General features: G+C 43.5%; 1 protein-coding gene across 1 annotated transcript in view; it reads left to right on the top strand.

Annotated features, from left to right (window-relative positions):
* The window catches only part of XYLT1 (xylosyltransferase 1), a gene marked incomplete at its 5' end in the record, with an annotated part of 252,401 nt that extends 232,773 nt beyond the window's left edge, over window positions 1-19,628 (top strand). Inside the window, 2 exons of the mRNA XM_019542112.1 lie at window positions 10,848-11,166; window positions 13,275-19,628. Of these exons, the coding sequence (XP_019397657.1) occupies window positions 10,848-11,166; window positions 13,275-13,299 (344 nt within the window). The remainder of the gene's footprint in view (window positions 1-10,847; window positions 11,167-13,274) is intronic.
* Window positions 19,629-22,557: the final 2,929 nt, after the last annotated feature.

Raw genomic sequence — 22,557 nt, 5'->3', positions numbered from 1 at the left:
GGGGGCGGAGTGCTAGAGCACTCCATTGGCTGCAGTCCAGTCCCAGCAGTAGCCTCAAGTGAACTGGCCGGGGAGGGGGTTTAATTCCCCACTCCCTGTTCCTCTGGCGCAGACCCAAGCCAGGGTCTACATGGCGCTCCCCACCTGCCATTGCAGAGGTGGGAGTGGGGGCACATCCAGATGCTGGCCGGCATGACCCTTAAGGTAGAGGGGGTTTATTTCCCCTCCACCACATCTGCCCCGGGGAACCGGGGGCTGCCAGCCCCAACTGCTGCCATCACCTCCGATCACTCTCTGCACAGGGTAAGCAGTGGAATAAGTTTCCTCCCTGCCCCTTCCACCAGATACCAGAGAGAGGGGGGAAATAATCCCCCTCCCTGCCCCCTTGCCTAAGGGGGCCATGCCAGATGCCTTCTGGCTGTGCCTCCGCCCTTGCCACTGGAACAGGAAAGGGGCAGGAACTGTGATGGGGGCAGCAGCCCCTCCCTTGGTTTCCTGGGGATTGCAAGCCTCGTCCCAGCACTTCCCATAGTGCAGCCTTGTGCTGGGAAGAGGTTTGAACTAAAATAACCTCCCCCCCCCGTCCCATCTGCCTCAGCAGGCTATGCTGGTTGGCATCTGGCTGCGCCCCTGTCCCTGTCACTGGAGTGGCAAGCGGGGATTGCCAAGCAGACCCCAGCTTGGGTCCATACCAGCGGGACAGGGAGGGGGAATTAAACCCCATCCCTGACCAGTTTACTTAAGGCTGCTGCTAGGGTTGGCCACACCACCACTGCTGGAGCATCAAGCAGAGAAATGTCTGGCAGGGGTCCATGCTGGTGGGACAGGGGAGGGAGGGAGGAATAAACCTCTTCCCTGCCCCCCTCACTTTAGGAGGGCTGGCATGTAGTCACGCCCCTGCCCCTGCTCAGCTAGGGAGCAGAGGGTTGGGGCCAGCCCTGCACAACTGGAGCAGAGAGCGTAGCCCCGCCCAGGGCTGCAGAGCATGCTGGGATGCTTGTGGACTCTTGTTTAAGTTAAAGCAGGAAGGGGCCTGGGACACAAGTTGCATAAACTGGTTTGAGCTCGGTCCATTAAGTCCAATACTACATTCAGCCAGGTTTATCTTAAACTGATTTCAGTCATTTTGAAACTGGTTTATGTGCACTGAACTTCTGTTCTATTATAGGTTGAAACCAGTTTCTGATCACTTAAACCAGTTTATGTGTAACTTCTGTCCCTCGCCCAAGTCTCCCAGATCCTGCCATGTACATGAAGGTGTGGAAAAGACCACACTCTTCTCCTCTTCTTCCTCATACCTTGGCACATTTGGGAGGAAGAATGTGGGGCTGATGGGCCCTCAAATTCCCTCACAGAGAATATCTCTTCTTCTATTCCTTTTAATACTCACCTTCCCTCTGGCTTCACCCTTTCTCTGCCCCCCCACAAACCATCCTATTATCTCCATCAACTTCCTATGGTCCCAGTCCTCTCCATGTATTTCCCTGCCTCCTTACCTTCTAATCCCCTTCCCTGCCTCTTCTAACCCCAGCGCTCATGCAAAATCACTGTTCATGGAATCATATAAAATTAGGGTTGAAGGGATGTTCAGGAGTTCTTCTAGTCTAAACCCCTGCTCAAAGCAGGACCATCCCCAACTATATCATCCCAGCCAAGGATTTGTCAAACTGGGTCTTAAAAACTTCCAAGGATGGAGATTCCACAGTCTTTCTGAGTAGCCTGTTCCCATGCTTTACTACCCTCCTACTTTCAGAGTTTTATTCCCCTCTGCTTCTGTAGCCTTCCCCATTTTCCCTAACTGTGGAACAGAAACATTAGAAGAATCTAAATGTATTATGAATACCTCATGCCTGGGATTCATGTATTGGAGCCCCCAGACCATAAGCAGACTCAGGTCCATCATTATGTGATTATCTTAATGGCCATTCATTCTCCCTCTAGTCAATCGATGCTTATTCATTAATCAGTTCTGCACTCTGCTATAATAATTCCCTTGCTGGACAGCAGGTAGAACATACCAAGCAATCCCTCTCCCATAGCTCTGCAGAACATGTGTAATTTATTCTCTCTTAGAATATAGGGCCTTTTCTAAATTAGTTGTGCAGATTAGTAGGGGACATTTCTCAAAGGGAAAAAAAAACAGAAGTAGATGGTTGCCATAGGCCTGCAGATCATTCCATGAACACTCCTGAAACCAGGGTTTGGACTTCCAGTGCAAGAGTGCAGCATAGTTTCATTCTTGTGAACCGCCATTACCCCAGCAACAGTCTGGCTACAAATGCTCGCTCATACCTAATCTTACTGCATGTAAACATTTAAGTTTCTTAGCACCTGGGAGTTTAGCATGTATCTTTCTAGGGTTGGGGAGTCAAACTCACTCCACACCCAAGGCAAGATGCAGACCAAGTAGACTCCTTGAAAATTTGAGTCCAAAAATTTGGTGGTGGGAGAGCAGTAGCAGCAATTGCTGCTGTTGCTGGTCCCCCACTGCCAAATATCTGGACCTATGGGGAGCCCCACAGGGAAGTACAGGTCCTAATGAAGGCAGTAAAGGGTGTGATCCTAAGACATGGGCCAGCTAGAGGCAGCACAGGACTGATCAGTAAACATGGGGCCCAATCCAGGTGTGCAGGGGCTGGGGATACAGTGCGGGAACAGGCAGAGGTAGTTCAAGGTCTGATCCTGGTGGTACAGCACAGGACCTAATCCTAGTTCCTGGGATCCTGTCCAGCCCAGGAGCTGGACTGGCCCCACACCATTCATCCAGCTCACAGGGCCAAAAGGTAGAACACCACTGCCTTAGAGAACAAGAGTACATACAGCAGTGGCTGGGGTGCAGACAAAGGAGCTTCACTTCTCAGTTTGAGTTTATACTTATGACAGAGTTTTCAGTGTTCTCCCACTGGAGTGATGATAATCAGTATTAATGTGTTTAATATTTATACAGTACTTATTTCATTAAAGGTAAATGGATTTCTGTGAGCCAATAAGCTGATTCATGACTGGGGCAGTCCAAAAAAGCTCATGCACTCCATTTTTCCATCTCTTTTTCCTCAGGGCAGTTCTAGTAACAAATAGAAGATAAGGTGTTCAAGCAAATACAGAACACTTAGTAAAAGAGACCCTTCCTACAGCTCTTAGCTAGGATGGGGGAAGACATCTTCCCTAAATCTGAGTCTCCTGGGCTAGGGACAGACATTCAAAAACCCTGAGCATGAGATGATTCTATCTTTGCAGGTTAGTCAAACCTGGCTAGGCTGAATTGGTTTGTAACTGAACAGACATCCTCTCTGGACTGAGGAAATGCAGACACATGCCTGCAGTGGCTCAGACTAGAAGTCAGGGGGTGCTAGAGCAGCCCTCCCTTCCCTGCTACAATGCTGAGCAGAGTGGGGCATGTCCAAGCCCCAGCAGGATGCTCTGATTAGGGAGGTGTCCCCCCTGCCCTCACTGCTCTTGACCAGCCCAGCAGGGAGTTGATAACAGAGCGTTTATCAGACCATCAGAAAACAAAAGCCTCTCATTAGTTCAAGCTCTTCTTAAACAGCTTTTTCCAAGGAAGGAATGGAAGAACATTGCCAGATACCCGTCGATTAGCTCCCAAAAGCTCATAGCAGACACTGTCTTGTCTGTTTTTGTCCCTTTGTCCTGTCTGCCTTACACAGACACCTCTCAGCATTAGCTGGGGAATCAGAGCTTGAACAGGGATTGTTAGGGGCTAGAAGGGACCTTGCAGATCATTGGGACAAGCCCCCCCACTCCAGGCAGGAAGACAACTGGGGTCAAATGACCCCAGTGAGGTGGCTGTCCAGTCTCCTCTTGAGAATCTCCAGAATATATGACTGTACTACCTGTGGTGGGAGTTTATTCCACAGTCTGGTCACCTGGACTCTGAAGAAGTTTTTCCTGGTATTAAGCCTGAAGCAGCCTTCCAGGAGTTTATTGGTCCTCATCTTCCCTGGGGTGCCCTAGTGAGCAGTTATTCACCGAGCTCCCAATGCACTCCTCTGATATAGCAGTAAGCTGCTATCAAGTCCCCTCTCAACCTTCTTTTCTTTAGGCTTAAGAGGCCCAGGTCCCTCAGCCTTTCCTCGCATGGCTTGCCTTGCAAGTCCCTAATCATATGGGTGGCTCTCCTCTGGAGCCTCTCAAGCTTTTTCACATCCTTACTGAAGTGCAGCATCCAGAACTGGACGCAGTACTCCAACAGCGGTCTCACCAGTGCTGAGTACAGTGGGAGTATCACTTCCTTAATATTACGTGAGATGCATTGGTTGATGCATGCCAGCATACTGTTTGTCCTGCTGACCGCCGCGTCGCACTGATGACTCATGCTCATGTGGTGGCCAGTCATTACCCCTAGGTCCCTTTCAGCCATGCTGCAGGTCAGGCTGTCACCTCCAAGTCTGTATGTATGTTGAGGGTTATTTGCCCCCAGATAGAGCACCTTACATTTTGGAAGTGTTAAACTTCATCTGGTTCCGGTCTTCATATGAAATCAATTAAGTCTGATACTACATTCAACCAGGTTTCAGCCACTTTCAAACTGGTTTATGTGCACTGAACATCTATTTTGTTACAGGTTTAAACCAGTTTCTAATCACTTCAGCCAGTTTCTGTGTAATGTCGTTTCCTAGCCCGGGTTGTTGCCCCTGTGTAAGAAGCAGAAACTTGACATGTAGCTTCTTGTAGGTCACAATCTTGCTTCTAACAACCTCAATTCTTTTTTGGAAAGGCGAAAAGGATCTAACAGCCTTACATGGATGTACATGTAACCCAGTGCCCTACTTCAGTCAGTGTTACTATAGAATACACCATATTTATCAATCATCTTCATTGAAGGTGTAGTGGGAAAGTTTTGTTCTACCAGTATTTATTTGCAGTTAGTTATTCAATTCCAACTCCAACAATAAGATTCTAATGGTTGGCATTCCACAAATGCTGCAAATCCCTTAAATTAACGAGGCAACATGACATGCTCTTGACTAAACATAATAATAGTAGTCGGTAAAGACTCTGCTTCAGAAAAACAAAATTACTGGATTCACCATCCTGAGAAAAACCCTAAAGACAAGGATTTGCTTAGAAATTTAGTTCAGATCCATTTGACAGGGAGTCGATTAGCTTTGCAATGAGCAAATGCAGAACTGTCTTGTTTGCTACAAGAGAAACAAACAAACCAAAGGTCAATAAAAATTACCTTCTTGCCTAAGGGTTTCAGTGGAATTCAAGCAAAGAAATAAAGCTCCACACTCCATGTCCCTTAAAAATTACAGACACAGAGTGTTAATATGCACCAAGGTAACTGGATTTTCCATTCCTAAATCCAACCATCTGTCTCGCATTACTTGCTTTTTTCTACAAAATGAAAAACCAAAAAAGTAAGTGGGTATTGGAGCCTTAGTCTTTGCAGCAGACTGTAGGACTTTAGCCATTAGACAGAAGTTACAGTAAGTGAAGTGAAGTCAGTTGTGCATGTAGCAAAAAGAATGAACAAAATGATTAGGCAAAAAACCCTGTTTCTTTCTTCAAGGGAGGGTCACTGAAAATGGATGGGCCACAATTTGCACTGTTGTACAGCTCACATCCTTCACTGAAATCAAAGGGGTTTCTCAGAGCTGGCCTTGGGAAAATGGTGCCCTGAATGAACTTGTATTTTGCCCCTCTCCTTCCCCACTAACTCCCCAAGTCAGCGGTGCTGCTGCAAACAGAGGCAGGTGGGCAGGGGCATGGGGTGCCATCTGGCTGGGAGGCAAAGCAGCTTGGTGCGCCAGGCAGGTGGGTGGGCAGGCACTGCTGCTGTCACACATGCTGACCAGCCTGGCTTCTTTGAAGCAACGGCTGGAGATGTGGGGTAGGCTGCACTGAGCACCACTCCTCCTGCCTAGGGCAGGGTGGAAAGAAGGGAGGGCTGCTAATACGGGCTGCTTGAACAGCTGTGTGGTGCGTGGTGTCCCCCTGACCATGGTGTCCTTGGCAGTCACCCACCACTAAGGCTGGCTCTGGGTTTCGTGAGTATATTGGCCAGCAAAGAATTTGCCTCAGTGACTGCAGGACACTTAATTCTGGATTGTATGGGAGAATAGTATACTGTTCTAACAGAAGTATAGCTAGCTTACACTCCTTTGCTTTTTTCCCCAAGAGAGGAGTGAAAGACCAGAATGCTTTAAATACTAATTTTATAGGAAACTAAGGGCTGATTATGTGCACACACATGCATAAACATGTACATGCATATATAATATGAATGTAATAAGTAAGGCTAACAGCACTCTTTCTTGCATTGGTAGGTGCATCCTAAGCAGGTCTAGGGAGGTGATAATTACCCTCTATGCAGCATTGGTCAGGCCACAGTTGGAGTACTGTGTCCAGTTTTGGGCGCTGCACTTCAAGAGGGATGTGGATAGCCTTGTGAGGGTTCAAAGAAGGGCCACTCATATGGTTGAGGGCCTCCGGGTAAGATCCTCTGAAGACAGACTGAGGGACCTGAATCTCTTCAGCCTCCACAGGAGAAGGCTGAGAGATGATCTTGTGGATGTCTACAAACTCATCATGGGGGTTCAGCAGAGAATAGGGGATACTCTGTTTACCAGGTTGCCCCTCAGGGTTACTATGAATAATGGCCATAAATTAAAGGAGAGTAGATTTAGATTGGATATCAGAAAGAAATTCTTTACAGTGAGGGTTGCCAAAATATGGAATGGGCTTCCAAGGAAGGTGGTGCTTTCCCCTACCTTGGAGGTGTTCAAGAAAAGATTAGACAGGCACCTAGGCTTAGCATGCTGTTTCTGTGGATCTTATTCTGAGGGTGCTGTCTTTCCCCATGTCCTCTATAGAAAAGCCAGGCACCTTCCTCAGGGTTATGATCTAATAAATGATATCACCTCTCCCAAGAGTTCTGCACATGTTTTGCTTGTAGAGCAACACAGCTAAAACCTGTATTCCTGAAACTAGAGCAGGAGTGGGCAAAATACGGCCCATGGGTCACATCCGGCCCACCAAGCACTTCCCTCTGGCCTGCATAATGGTGGCTGCCTCTCTAAAAGCCTCCGGCGGAAACAACCGCAGTACCTCAGGCTGTTTCCTTGGGTTCTGGTTGCGAGGCATGCAGCTGAAGTCAGCTCCTCTCATGCTGCTCGGGATGGGACAGGACAAGCCTGGCCAGAGCAGCAGGGCTCAGCTGCACTTTCCCCCTGCCTACACCAGTCAGTCCCAAGCAGCACATGGCTCCACTGCTGCTTCTGCTGACCAGTGCAGACCCTGCTGGGCCTGTCCTGTTCGGAGCAGCATGCAGCTGAAGCTGGCTTCCCACGTGCTGCTGGGGACAGGAAGAGCCCAGGCAGGTCAGCACAGGCCAGCAGAAACAGCGGTGGAGCCATGCGTGGCTCCGGACTGACTGGTGCAGGCAGGGGGAAAGTACAGCTGAGCCCCTGCTGCTCCGGCTGGGCTTGTCCCATCCTGAGCGGCACACGGCTCCACTGCCACTTCTGCTGGCCAGTGCGGACCCGGCCAGGCTTCTCCTGTCGCCAGCACCACGTGAGGAGCCGACATCAGCTGCATGCCGCTTTTCCTGGCCAGATCTGTCCCATCTGGAGCAGCATGCGGCTGAAGCCGGCTTCCCCGGTGCTGCTGGGGATGGGGCGAGCCTGACTAGGTTGGCACTGGCCAGCAGAAGCGTTGGCAGAGCCTCCTCCTTTTGGGACCAGCTGGCACAGGTAGGGGGAAAGTTCTGGGGGAGGTCTGATGCCCCTGAAACCCCACTGCTGGGGCAGGATGTTAGAGGGGTCACAACCCCTTGCTACCTGGTCAGTTGCACAAGGGGAGGGACTTCCAGTAGCAAAGGTCAGGGGGCAGGGGGCAGGACGTCCGGTCCCAAGAAGGCAACCAGGGGGTGGAGCAACTGAAGGGGCGGCGCTACCCATGCAGCCCTCAACAGCTCGCCAAAACTCATCAAGTGGCCTTCTCCCCGAAATAATTGCCCGCCCGTGAGCTAGAGGAAGGAGGCACCTAAGTCCCTTTCAAGATCTAGACCTTTGCCTCTCTGTACTTCAGTTTCTTCATTTGAGTCTGGGATCAGTGGATGAAAAGTACAAGAGCTAATTTGCAGGAGTATTAATTACACAGTTAATTTTCACTTTGTACTACAACCTGGCATTCATCAAACTGAAAATATTACTTCTCTTTATTTTTAAGCAAGGTATTCCATGGGGTGAAGTTTTCCTCATATGTAACCATCCTACCACCAATAATATTTGTGTAATACCTTTCACACAAGGGATTCTTAAAGTACTGCATAATCGCTTACAAATTAAATATGTTAGCATTTTACTGCCTACCTTTGAAATGCAACCGAGTCTGAGGCTGAACACAGCAATCACTCACCAGAGCAGCACAACACAACACAACCATTTGGTGCTGGTGCTGAGTATCATGTACAACTCCTGGGAGTAGTTACGAAGTCTGAATGTAGTTGCTCAAGTTTGAATTTGTCAAGGGCCCTGAAAATTAACACCCTTATTCCAGCAAAAAGCAGTAAAGAAGCTTAATGTCAAGAGTTCAGTTTCATGTCAGTGTAGAGCCAGCAGACAGATTCAAGAGGAAAGATGCAACCTACTGAATCACATTCACTGTTTCTCAGGGTTTCGCTGCACCCCTTATTCCTTCAGATTCGTTACTCTTTAGGCTGGGAGGTCTGGCATGAATCATTGCTCGAGGTGATAAGGAGATAGGCTCTGTTCCACCCCATCATCATTCTTGAGAATGACTCTCATTCTCTCTAGTAAGCAGTATACACAGCAGCCTCTAATTATATGAATTCTTGAAATTGCCTGTTTCAATCAGATGATCCTGCTAGAAATGCCAACTCTGTTTGTTTTGTTTCTTACTTAGAATATTTCCTTTTAATTAATATGTTTACAAACAATCTTGCTTATTTAATTGCTTCCAAAACAGGAAATTTAATCATGTGTACTTGTTTTATTCTTGAAGTACAGTCCTCTGGCAGCACGTCTGACACACATCCCTGGCCCAAGCCCATTTTGTCTAAAAGATTTTGGAATTATCCAGAAGTGTAGATAAAACCACATTTTCAAATGAATGTGGATCTTTGAGTAGTGTGTCCTAATGGGGGTTTGGGGGGGAGAGGGGAGATCTCCTTAGATTTAATTTAATCAGAGAGTTAGACTTGTGCAGCATTTGACATGGTTATATAAAGGACTTGAAAAATGCAAAGGAAAGTTCTAAGTAAATGTCCTTTTTTTCCCTAAAGTAAATATATAGATTTATTACCAGCACCTGAAAAACTGGCTTTTGCATGGAAGACAGGGCTCTGTGTCAGTCTGTACTGCAAACCCCATGAACATGTGGCAGGAATTGTAGACACAAATATGTAATTCCTGGCCTGTAAATGATATCTGAACACAGTGTGGCTTTCCTATCCTGGAGGGACTTGAATAAGCCCATTTTATGTTCTAGACTTTGTGTATCTTGGCAAGTTATGCATGTCCTCTGTACCGAGCTGAGTGCTGATGGTACAAGAAGTGAACTGAGGAGAAAGAGATATGTGTATAAACTGAGAATCCTCATCCATAGGATTTGCATTTTAGCAAAAAGGTGCACTGTGAATGTTTTTATAGGGCTGGACTCTTATCCAAGGAGTAGCACCTCAGTCTCCAAACTTTCTCGCTGAATTCTCTGCTGTAATTTGTGCAGTAACTAGTGCTGTTTAATGAGAACAGACTATAAGAATATGACCCATTGTATTTGGCCTCAGTACCTTCAAATCAATATGACCAGTGATATTTCCTGGAATATTAAAGTTTTGGGCAATGTGCCATGTTTTGGCAAGGTGGAAGAATTCCTGTAAGAAAAGAACCACAATGCACAGAAAAGTGTCATTAGAAAATGTTTTCAATGCATTACTCACACCAGAACTTGAACTGTGATTACAGTTAAAAAATATGTTTCCAATAAAAATGGGCTGACCTGAAGTGCTTCCAGAAACCACATTGGGGTCACGCATTACATCAACTCAGTCTGCACTGTCCAACCTAGTGATGTGATCCTCCCAGTCTTTTGGAACGATACCACCCAGTGTTTGAACCACAACTGAGCCAATATACATATGTGGCTTATCCAGAGCCATAGGGAGGGGTGAATCTGTTCAAAGAAAAAAAGAGGCCCAAATCTCAGCATGTTCCCCAAAAGAAATAAAAGGTAACACATGAAAGTCTGGGAACATATGGCAGCATTTTTGTACCAAATATTATTCCATTGTTTTCCCTGTTCAAATTGTTCCCTTTCTCTTTTCAGTTAAGCCCCAGTACAAGGATGATAGCTGTTTTCTGTGCCTCCTATTCATTTCCTTGTTCCACATGTCTTCACTGTTAACTCAGACAACCGCATCCATATTTGCTGATGGAACAAGAAAATCAAATTTGCCAAATTTATAACCCAGTTAGGAATGATGGAAAAAATAAAGAATCTTTGAGATTTCAAGTCTGGACTCCATTTTAGTTCGTTCCCCAGGGAGTCCTGGTATCAGGGCCAGTATTTGGATTGTAAACTCTTTAGGGCAGAGATCATTTTGTTGTTCTTTGTTTGTACCATGCCTAAAGCAATGAGGCTTTGCTCCGTGGCTAGGGATTCAAGGTGCAGTGGCAATACAAATAATAGTAAGGCTCTTATTTTGAGGGCTGGGAAATCCTGGAGCATGTGATGTTCATGTGTAGCAGGTTACATAGGTTTGCAGCCTTATGGGAACAGGAAGCTTTTCATTTTGGGGAACTGTAACCTTGAAAGTAATATTTATTGTGTATTGATTTGGGCTTTTATTTTTGCATTTTCAGAGGAAACCATGAAGTTGCACAGTGGACCTCCTAAGAATGCGTATATGGAACAGAGTTTCCAAGGCTTGAATCCAGTTTTAAATATCCCTATCAGTGCAGGTCAAGTGGACCAGGCCAAAAAGAACGCAGCACTCTTAGGCACCAAGCTGGAGAACTGGGTTGACACCTTGGCCAGCAGCATGTGGTCAGCAGTGGATATTTGTAGCACAGGCCCAACTTCCTGTCCTGTTATGCAGGCTTGCAGTCAGACAGCCTGGAGCTCGCTTAGCCCAGACCCCAAGTCTGAGCTTGGCCCCATGAAACCTGATGGGCGTCTGAGGTAGCACCTTTCTTTGGCACGGATTTTAAAAGGGAATTTAACCTGGCTTACCTACACCTCTGACTACAGGTTGTAAAACCTCGCTGAAACGTTTTGTCTATTTGTTATCCCAATATAATTCTTAAACATCTGGCACAGTCTTTGGCATCCTTTCTCCTTCAGACCTGTCAGACTAAGCTTCAGTAATGCTGTAGCCTCTCCCCTGTATCTGTCCAGAGTCACAGCCTTACTTCGTTCAATTTGTACCCAAAAGGGCTCCAACTCCTCTACTGATTATGAATAGGAACCTACTTAAATCGCGGTTTTGCAATTTTCATGGAAAGCACAAAAAACTATAATCTCCACAGTTGCTGTGAAAAATGTCATTGGCTGTGATTTCCCAGGAAGTCAACTGAAAAAAAAAAAAAACCCTTAATAAAAAGAGAACGCTATCTCCCCAGTGGGAGCCAGCAGCCCTCAGTGGCACTGCAGCCTGCCCTCGCAGCCTGCCCGGGAGGGTTAGGCACCAGCTGGCGGGGTGGCACAAAGGGCAGCAGCCACGATGGCAGATGCCTCTTTGTGCCTCTGGCAATCAGGGTCAAGGAGCGGGGCCACATGAAGGGCAGTCAGCAATCAAGATGGTAGCTCTCTCTTTGCTCCTCCTCCCCCTGGGGCCTCTCCACCAATCAGCGCCAAGGGGCGAGGCCACCACAAAACAACTGCGCAATTGGCTCTTCAGGCCAAGCCGCAAAAGTTGCTTTCTCTCACCGCGAGTTAGGTAGGTCCCTAGTTATGAAATGGTAACATAGCACCTCTGGGATCAGGGGAGGCCAAAAGGAGGCACTGCAGAAAAACGTTCCTAGAGCAAAATAAATATGTATATTTTGACTTTTTAATAGATGTTAATTATTTGGCTAGCATCAAAAACTCTGCACACTAAGAACTGTGTGTATGTGTGTATGTACACACACACACACACACACACACACAGAGATATGCATACGTGTGTATATGTGTATAAGTTTATATATAAAAATATATACATACACACACATATTACAAGATAATTATAGATATATGTATAATACATAATATATATAATATATGTATACAGCATATATTTATTTCCTCCAAAAACTGCTCTGCCTTCCAAAATGTAGAAAACTAGAGGTACACCCCGACGAGAGTTTTTATCATTGTAAAAAATAGCCTTGATTCACTACTCTGTATTCCACTTTTTTGCCAGCATGAGTGACATCATCCTGAGACCCAGTCTAGCAGTGGTGAATCGGGCTCCTTCTCTCCTCACAGTGGGGCAAAAATTCTCAAGCCAGAACAAAGCGAACATCATGGCTGCTTGCAGACACGGAAAAAGAAAAACGGTGCTTTACTTTAAACTTGACACACTCCTGCGCCAAGCCAGCGCATGCCCGGTAGAGGCAGTGCATTAGTTGCACCCCGCTTTCCCAACGTCTGTGTAGATTGGTTGCTTTAGTGGGTCTTTTTTGGTGCTTTTATCTAATAGCTGATTGAATCAGCTTGAGCTAAAAGTGCCAAAAAGCCCCACTAAAGTACCCGATCTATACAGACGCTGCAGGGCCAAGTCAAGCTAATGGGCTGCTGCTTCTGGTAAAACGTGATGGTTTTTTTCCCCACACACACATCTTTCACCTTTTATTCCTAATGTGATCAGACTTCACAATATCTGGGCGCCACTTGCATTATTTATAACAAATATTCCCATACCCAAGCGTGGGTTTCTGCCACTTCAGAAGTTTGCATTTTAAAAAGCCTACATTCAAAGTATTTGCATGTGCAAATTCCTTGAATATCAGGTGGTTTATGCAAGAGGGTAGTCTGTGAGAAATTAGGGTTCAAACTGTAATACCCCTACTCACACTGAGTGGCACCATTTTCTTTTCCTATTAATAGGCCTTGCTGTGTTCAGTGGAGCTATTCAATCTGTAAACAAGGCAGAATCTGGCCTTTCTTTAATAATTTAGGTTTGGAAACTTTTCCATTGATTTCAGTGGAAGAAGGATTGGAGCCTAACTAGGCGGCGAGCTGATTCTGATCTAAATTAAGTAATGCCTAACAAGTCTAACACTAACTGCCTCCCTTGGTTCCAGACCTGCCAGGGTTCGTGAAGGATAGTTCTAAGATTGCAGAGTTCAGCTGGAAGGTTGTGGTGAATGAGACATGGAGAGTCCTGCTGAAGCCCTGAATTGAATGTGGAGAGCAATGCTGTGCCTCAGTTTTCCTTTTATATTACTGATAAGCATTAGCCTTGTTTGCGTTCCATTATTTACTTTCCAGCAGGCTCCAGGTGTTTTAAAACATGGATGTGATACATCGTTTGAACCTGAGTTTTCAACAGTGGTGGTGGGAGATACCCATTTAATTTCTAAGGACTTTAAAAAGTACTTTATATGCAAATTCACTCTGACAAACTTCACATAAAACATGCACTTTTTTGTAGTCTTTGGAGTGCACCATACTGAGAAACTTCAAGGAGCCTTTTAATTATAAATTGCCCTATTAATATAATAAAGGAAGGTGTCTGTTTACCCTTCTGTGTGCACATATAACTTTCATTACTGCTAATGAGAGTTAAGCTTCCACATCGGGGGGCGGGAATAGACCCTCAAATCTTTTCATAACCACATATCACAAAAAAGGTTGAACTCCCTTTTAAGTAAGGATGGCAAAATGACCATAAAACAGACTTCCCAGTAGCTTGTGATATTTCTCATAGTAGTATTGGTTTAAAGCTACTGCAGTTTGCTTTGGACTTGAAATTGCAGTGTCAGCTGTGCTGGCTTTAAGGTGGAACATTTACATGTTTATCTGGCACGAGGATGGCTGCATGGAAGGAACGTTTTAGGTATTTATTATTTATGTTTTAGTCAATGACTAATTAGTAGGTGCTGCTTTTGCAGCTTGAAGATTATGTTATCTTACTAACTAAAGCTGCCTTTATTAAGAAAAGGCCTTCCCCCCCATGCCTCTCATCTCTCTTCCTTCCTTCCTGATTTTGACAGTCATGAAGCTGTAGTTTTAGGAAAGCTTGTAGCCATTATAGCTGGTTGGAAAGTTTCTGTCGAAGCAATGTCCCTGCTTTTCAGCTGGCTCTAGTGGTGAGTTTGTTTTTAAACCAGTGTTGCCAGCAGGTTTATATCATAGAAACACAAGGTTATTTCTCATTCAGTATTTTTTCTAATACTCATTTTTATCAAACATGCCATCATGAAGGTCAGACTTGCTGGAGGCGTCCAGTCCTCTCTGCGAGCTCTTGGGGCTTAGCTACACTGACCAGATAGGGCTAGTGTGGTTAAAGCCCTGTAGATTGAATGAAAAAATATCACATTTGCTCATGTGTTAGGCTATAACTAAAAAGATTTCATTCATTTTCCTAGTCTTTGGATCATTCCAGTTAAATCTGCTATTGAATTCATTAAATCCAGTCTGTCATGTGTGGGGAGGGGTGTGTGTGTGTGTGGGGTGGGTGTACATGTACATGCACACACACAAATAACCTGGTTTATAAATTTGATACCTTTTTAAATATTAGGAAAGAACGTTTTTAAGCGTTTTGTTGGGAAGTTCACTATTAAATTTGTCAGGCCAAAGTTGACAACAGTCCAGTCTCTCTCTTACAGTTAGAATGGTAGCCACCATTTTTATCACTTAAAATGTAAGGTTCAAATGACTTAGTTTTAGTTCCTGTTTTGCAGTTCAAAAAAGTCAAACTATTGCTGATATAGCTATATACATTTCTATGCTTTATCTATATAGATTCTATGCTATGTTGTAAACATCGCAAAAGAAATATTTTATACTATTTTATTTTCTAAATGGCAAAAAGAGCCTATAAATATAAATACCACAGCCAGCTAGTACCACCAGTGCTGCGATTAAAATACTAGATGGTAACATGAATAGGTCAAATCCTGCAGTCCTTTCTCAGGAAAAACTTGTGTGATTCTGAGTAAGGATTTCAGTATGAAACCCAGCATAAGTAAAAAGCAGCATATGTTTAAAAGTATCAGAGAATGAACTTCTCTGTTTTCAGCATCCTTGGAGATGGGCATCAAGTTTGGATCCAGGGGACCATTTCCTACATGAAATAAACAAGTCATATATGTTTCCATTTGAGCATGCCAGTATTATTTTCAGAGCATGCTGGCTAGTGGGATTTTATGACCAAGACTCCATTTGAAAGCCAGCTGTGACCAAATGCCTTCTGTGGGAAAAGAGTATATTTCCATTTGCACATATTTGCCCTCTATGTGTAATGCTGTACTCATTTAAACTCCATGCCCATGCTGCTAGATAGCCATGTGAAACTTCTAAGATCAACTGGCCTTATTCGGGCAGAAAAGAAATGTGGCAGAACATAGGGTGTCTGCATACATTTTTTTAAAAGGAATTAAATCCAAAGTCAGTGATATGCAAACCTGTTTATATGGTAATATTAAGCCCTGGAGCTAATAGAAATTAGCTGAAATGACAGCTTATTTTGTAGATGTGAACAAAATCTTTCTCTATGTAGTCTGACTGGACATGGAGTAAAGATATTTATATTTTAGGTTTCTGATATTTGAAGTTTTTTAGAATTAAAATTGTGTCTTCATAGTTGTGCTGTGAAGGGCAAAGGGAATGGAGTATATTAACAGTTCTTTAATAGTGGCAAGTACTTCAACAAGAACTATACATCTGTATCGCTATTGCTAAGCCTAAAAATATAGGAGTGCCAATTAGTATGTTCCAGATTGACTTTCCTAGATACAGGCTTTAATGCAGAATGTCTGGCAAATGTGACTCCTTAATGGCATGATAATGGTGAACTTGCAGCACCTTCAAAAGGATAAGCTCATGAGTATTCAACTTCCATCCATCTCTCATAAATCTTGTGGTTGGTACCAAAAAAGTCAAAATCCCTCTCTTATTTATTATTATAGGAAGCAGGACACTGAGTCAGACAAAGAACGGAGAAAATCCCAAGCTGGTGTAAGGAGGTAATAAAGGATAAAAGAAAGACTGAGTCCTTAGCCTAAGCTTGAGACAAAAGTGTATTTCTTTATTGGAGCAAAGGGGGTGGTAGCTTCATGTTCTCACACACCCAAGCTCAGGAGCCGGAGGACATCAAATCTCAGTTTTGACCTCCCAGCTTTTTATTCTGTTTGGAAAGTATTGACTAACTTCCTGTTGATTTCAGAGGCACCAAAGCTAAATCACGCTCTGTCATTTAGAGGGGAAATAGAGAACTGCCAGCTTGGCTCCCTGACTTCCCTAATGCTCCCTAATTCCCTCTGCTTAGAAGCAACAGTGTGAGTAAATTCTGTCTTTCCCAGAATGCCCAAACTGCAAATAATTGATCAAACTAAGCGGTGGCCTAATGCCCCTGTTTTCTGTTGAGAAAGGAAGTGATGTGCCCACCTCATAAGACCAGAGTCCATAACGCTCTTTGAAAAACTTGACTGTAAGTGAGAAGGGTTGCTTTTGAAGGTCTACTCAGTGCTAAAGGATATAAAAAAGGACCTTCTGAAGGTGCTGGCAATTGGACTACCTTCTCCCATGCTCAGATATGTGGGTGTTCAGCATGTTCAGTAATAGATTAGTGTAGTTTATCAACAAAAAAGGCAACCTATCCGAAAATGGTTTGCAGCGGCTCCTTGTTCTTATTTGGCACTGGAAAGCCAACATTGGACAGAATACTTCTATCTCAGCCATGCTACACAATGATCCCTCCACAGTGGGGGAGAGTGGGTCTCGTGCCTGCTTCTAGCCACAAAGGAGCTACATTGCAGTGATGGGGTGAGGGGGCAATGTGTTATTTCCACACTGGAAGGAAGGCCTGTGGGCCATCACAGTGGATGGAGAAAACAATGGGTGGAGAGAACAATGTAAGAGAAACTCTGCAAAGGGTCTTCTCCCCTTTAGGTCACACTTGCAGGTTTCGTTAAAACACGGCCCTTTTTACTTTGTATAGTAGAGCAGTCCCAAACATCTCTTTGCTGTACCATATTCAGAGTAAATAATAATTAGGTTGCATAACAGTCTTTTGGAAGGTGCAGAGTACAAAGGCTATGTGATTAGGGAGTCTTGAATGGTTAATTGCACACTTACACCCCATTGCAGACATTCAGCACAATAGGTCTGAGTTCCCTCTCACATCGCTTTCCACTGGTTCAGCTCCCTTGATGTCAGCAGACTCCTGTTTCAGAACTGGAGCAAATGAGAGGGTCATCAGGCCCATTGTAGTGAAGGCAAAAAGCAGTGATATGGCATGTTATCTGACCCAAGGGCCAGGGTAGCAGTTAGGCTGTTTTCAGTTACCTATGGTGGGTTTTTTCTAGTGATGAATTATGATTCTCTAATTCTGCAGGGTGCCCCCTTTCTTTTGCTCTTTTATGCTAATAGTAGTGTATGGATCACTCTTTGCTGTTTGCTTCTGCCTCAGTTACCTTCTTTTGCCCATGGGTGCTACCACAGCTGCTACCTCACTTTATCTGCAAACACGTTTACCTGCCAACAACAACAACAACAACAACAAAGGTACCAGAAATCTCCTTGAGCTGAATGTACAGTCTATGCAAATTCTCTCTGTTTTGTTAAAACTCATAAGTATTACTTGTTACCTTGCCAAATAAACAGCAAGATACTGTACAGGTGCCTCTGATAACAGAGTAACATTTTTAGGCGCGGTTCATCGCGCTGCAGTTGTATATTGTAATGACTGACTTGTCTTTGGATCTGTTGTAATTAATACTCTTGAATGAGAAGATAGTAATCTCTCGTGTTCAAGGAGCACCTTCAGTTTGCTGGGAATGTTCTGGAGGAAGATGGCGACTGCGTTTTACTCTATTTTTCATGTTTGTTTTAAGAAGAAGACACAGGCCTAGCGATCAAAAAAGGTATTGTTTCAGATTTTTCCAGTGTGTTACCCCATAAAAAAGCCTTACTTTCATCCTTTCTTTCAATGTGGCCTTAAACAGTATTAGAAAGTTAGATGCTACGTGTGCGTGCGTCTCTCTCTCTGTTTGCTGTAAGTGGAATAAAAGGCACCTTGAAATTTCTGTTACAACTCTGAGCTGTGTAGCTGTCAGCTTATGCTTCACAAATATAATTGAAATTGCTTACAAATGCAGTCTTTAAGGGGAAAAGATGACCTTGCCTTTGGGGAGAAGGAAGGCTTGAGCTCTCTTCTAACCTGAGCAAATAATGCGAGTTCTCTTCTGCAACTTACTTCTGGTGAAGACAGTTGACTTAATTACTTACAGGTACGACTTCCCTGTGTAATGATTTTCTGTTTGTCTGCAAGGATAGAGTCTGGCCTTGGTTATGCCAATCTGGAGTCACTCCTCTTATTCCAGTGGGACTTCAGAAGAGTTCCTCCCAGATTTACATTGCTGTAGCAGAGATGAGAATCTGCTCTGGAATCTTTCTGTACTTCACTAGAAGTTAAATAAGAACTTTTGAGATTCAGGCCAGATTTTAAAAGGTATTTAAGCACCAGGTTATTAGGAGCTTAAATGCCTTTAAAAACCTGCCCCTTAGAGCTTGATCCAAAGCCCACTGAAGTGCATAAAAACTGTCTTCAGTGGACTTCTGATCTGTGCTATGCACATTTTTCTTTGCTCTTCTTGCATCTTTGGCAATGGGAACTATAGCAATTCAATACAGCCAATATTCCCGGCAGGCTGGCAGTGCTTTTGAGGAACCTATGTTCTATCTTGTTTCTCTGTCCTGAGGCTGATACAACCCAAAGACAATTGAAAAGGGTTTACATAGAAAAAATGGTTTGTGACACAAAAATATTTTAATTTGAGTTAATGAAATTATCTCTCTAACCTTGTTTTTATGTTTGTGTTGAGTTGATTGGATTTTTGTATTAGTTAACCCACTCCATAATAAGTTATTCCTGTTCCCTCATTTTCAGAGACTGGCGGTAATATAGTTTTAAGAAATAACTATTTTGTTATAGATCATAATATGCATAAAACTGTACAGAAATATTTTGTAAGCTATTGATTAAGGAATAAAAACATGTATATACAGTAAAGTTTTAAAAAATTGGGAATTCAAATGGCACACACTGAAAGATGTAGATATTTTGCTATTTATTTAAAGGAGTATTTTATGAGGTATTAAAATGTCTTAAATTGACTGGTAATCACAGTTCAAAAGTCAGAATGCTTTTCTTGTAGTAGAATGTGATTTTCAGCAATTATTGCACTACCCATTTTTGCACCCTTTTTGTCTTTCATTTAGCAGAAAAACAATGTGCCTTAGCTGTATTCCTTGTCTATGGGAGTTTGGGTTTTTGTCTGAAAAAGCAAATTTTTTTGCAGAACAAGAAATGGATGTATTCAATACTGTATTATACCAAAAACGCTGCGGTTGTATATACATGCTTTCTGTCCTACTGTGTTTTCAGATGCAGAATTTTAAAATTAAAAAAAAAAGTCTGTCTTTAGTAATGGCTGTGTGACTGATTCTTACTTTTCATCTTAATCTAATTGATGACTTTTTCAAAAAGGAAGATATGAGCTGGTGGCATTTAGCAAAAGAGTAGGAAGCGGGGACCCCAAGTTCTAATCTCGCTGCTAAAGATAATTCTCTTGCTGGCAAATAGCAGGTTTTGTGCTCAGTTTCCAAGCCTCACCAACTATGGATAATGCAGCTAAGTTCACAGGTGTGCTTTTGAGCTCACTTCATATTTATAAAGGACTGAAGATGTAAAAAGCTATAACCGATTTACTGGCATGTGGCCCTTACTCAAGTTATAGGGAGTAAGGATCACTCACAAAAGGATTTTCAAAATCCAGTTAAACATAACGTAGAATGTTAATTCCAACCCATCATGAAAATCCACCAGGCAACATCAGTGTTTAGAGAAAGGTGAAAAGGACTCTTCTGAATACAAAACATTATTTTTAGTTCTGTTTCTATGATTTCCACAAAAATATGCATGATAGCTCCAGAGACCGAAGCTTCCCTGCTTTCACTTTCAGAGAACTCCCAGAACAAGATCTCTTGTGTAAGGCTATTTTTTTCTCTCGATTATGCACAGATGTTTGAGGATGGGAGTGCAGGAACAAAGAATATTTAGACCCACCATGCAGGCCCTTTCCAAGGTGCATACTCAACTCCAGTGTCTTCCACTAAGTTGTCACCATAATGAGTGTTTTGCTTTGTTTCTTGATGCAGTCTCCTGCTACGTAGTTTCCTGTACAGGGTATCCCTGTAGGCCATGCAGTCTTTTGGTGCCATCAGTAACCAGAGCAAGTTCTCTCAGCAGTCAGAAGTGCCTTTGATCTTGTGATTACTTTCCACCTGCTCTGCAGGAATTCCACTTGTTGGCACTTGTGTGTGACAATGTCTATTTTTAAAAACAGGAGGAAATATAGTCCTGGCACAGAAAACAGACTTGTTACAAAAAAAGATCATCCTTGCAGCTTTATTTAGACTTTCTCCAAACATATCATTGTCCTCCTCTTAGAACGAGGACCTTGATCAACCAGGTCCTTAAGTACTTTGTTTAATTGCACCCAACAGCAAGAGTGAATAACTTTTGAGGAGGTGCACAAAGCCCGTTGTTATCAAATGATCAAATGATCCATCTGAGCTGTCTACAAAGCCGTGCCAACAGAGAGCTATGTTTACAGCTATGCATATGCTGTACTTCTGGTAGAGATCTTACCATTAAAATGTGCATCTACCATGCCTAATCTGTCTTAATCCAAATACATATTTAAATAGAACAAAACCTGGCTAATTCTTACTAATGACTAGGGGACTCGTTGCAAATCATTAAATTTTGTCAAGCAGAGTTTACAAGAAGCAAACAACTACAACAGAAAAAAGGGTTTTTTGTTCTTCTCTTTTGTCAATGGTAGCTTAATTTTAATGCTCTCTGTGTGACACTTCATCTATTAATAAAGTACCATAGCATATTTTCTAAAAAAAAAATGAATCGTGACTAATCTCAGGTCTCCATACCATGTGGTGTTCCTACTCTTTGGTGGGAAGACTTCATGTATGCAAATATATTAGATTTGTACGGCACTACTGTATTAAGAACACAATAGCAATTTTTCAGCCATTCTGCAGGAGACAGAATTCTGGGCTGCGGTACAGAATCGAAACCAGCTTTTCAAGGCCTTCTGCTGCCTCTATGGGAGGCTTTTGGGAACAAGCCCAAACTGACTTCAGTGACCCTGACACATGGCTGTCAGAAGAGATGGAACTGAGATATAAAATCTGGACTCGATTGTCTCAAAGTTCAGGAGTGTTCAAATCCGGAGGTCAGGGTCAGCTTGGATAGATCAGACTTCAAATACCAATCCGCATCTGCCATCAGTATCCAAACAGGCGTACACTATGTTCTGCGTAGTTAAAGTCCAACAGGGTGGTTCTACTTGTGGTCCCTAACTTCATTCAAGACCAGGGTAGGAATTCCTCAGCTGTGGAACTTGGATCCTAATTTTGTTTACAGACAGCATTAGTATGACTCAGTAAGAGAGATCTTCCTTTTTCCCTCTTCTTGGCTTGTCAATTAAACCGTGTCTGGTTTAAATGTAAATTTTAGTTGTGCCCCAATGACCATCTAATCTTGGGGAAGCATTTGGAGTCAGCACAGTTCATATGAAATTGGAAAGAGAAATATCTCCAAAGGCCCTCAGAATGATCTGACAGTGTGGTCTGTGCTGCACATTTATTCAGTTTGTCAGGATCAAATGTTAAGATATTTGAAATGCAGCAGGACACAGTTTCAGGACTCAATTTCCTAAAAGTTTGTGCTCACCTGGTAAAAAAAAATTATGGGTAATTTGGTTCCCCTAGGATCTTAAGACACTGAAGCAGGCATCCGGGCCTAATGTTTCAGCAGCCCCCGAGATTGTAGTACTACCATATGCAACAAAGGAATATGTGGCCTATCTATGTAACTGTGGCCTTCTCAGCCTTGTGTTTTATAGTATGATATAAATACGTAGGATTGAGTTAAAAGCATAGAGGATCAATATAGCAGTTACCATCAAGATGTTCAAGATATAACAGGCCATTTGTTTGCTTCCACGTGATTATGTTGGTCTGGGCACATTACAGAAACCATTGCAAAAAGTTCAGTTACGTCATTATGGAAGATGTCAGCCGTAGGACTTTGGAAAGAATCATAGAACTCTGCTGGGGATCAATAATGCTGGTTGCTTCAGTAAGAGTGTCATAGTATGACCAAAGCAGTAGAAATGAGGATTGTTGAGTCATCCATACGGTGGAGAACAGAGAGAAACAAGGACTCCATGCTGAAGCTTGGGAAACTGAGTCACAGCAAGGAAAAGTGATGTATTCGAGGTCATACACTAGTCAAGGGATAGAACTTAAATCTATTGTTTCTACTGTTAATAC

The sequence above is a fragment of the Crocodylus porosus genome, unplaced genomic scaffold (assembly GCF_001723895.1).
Source record: "Crocodylus porosus isolate Cpor-Errol unplaced genomic scaffold, CroPor_comp1, whole genome shotgun sequence".
Lineage (NCBI taxonomy): Eukaryota > Metazoa > Chordata > Crocodylia > Crocodylidae > Crocodylus > Crocodylus porosus.
This window is presented reverse-complemented; position numbering and strand designations above follow the sequence as displayed.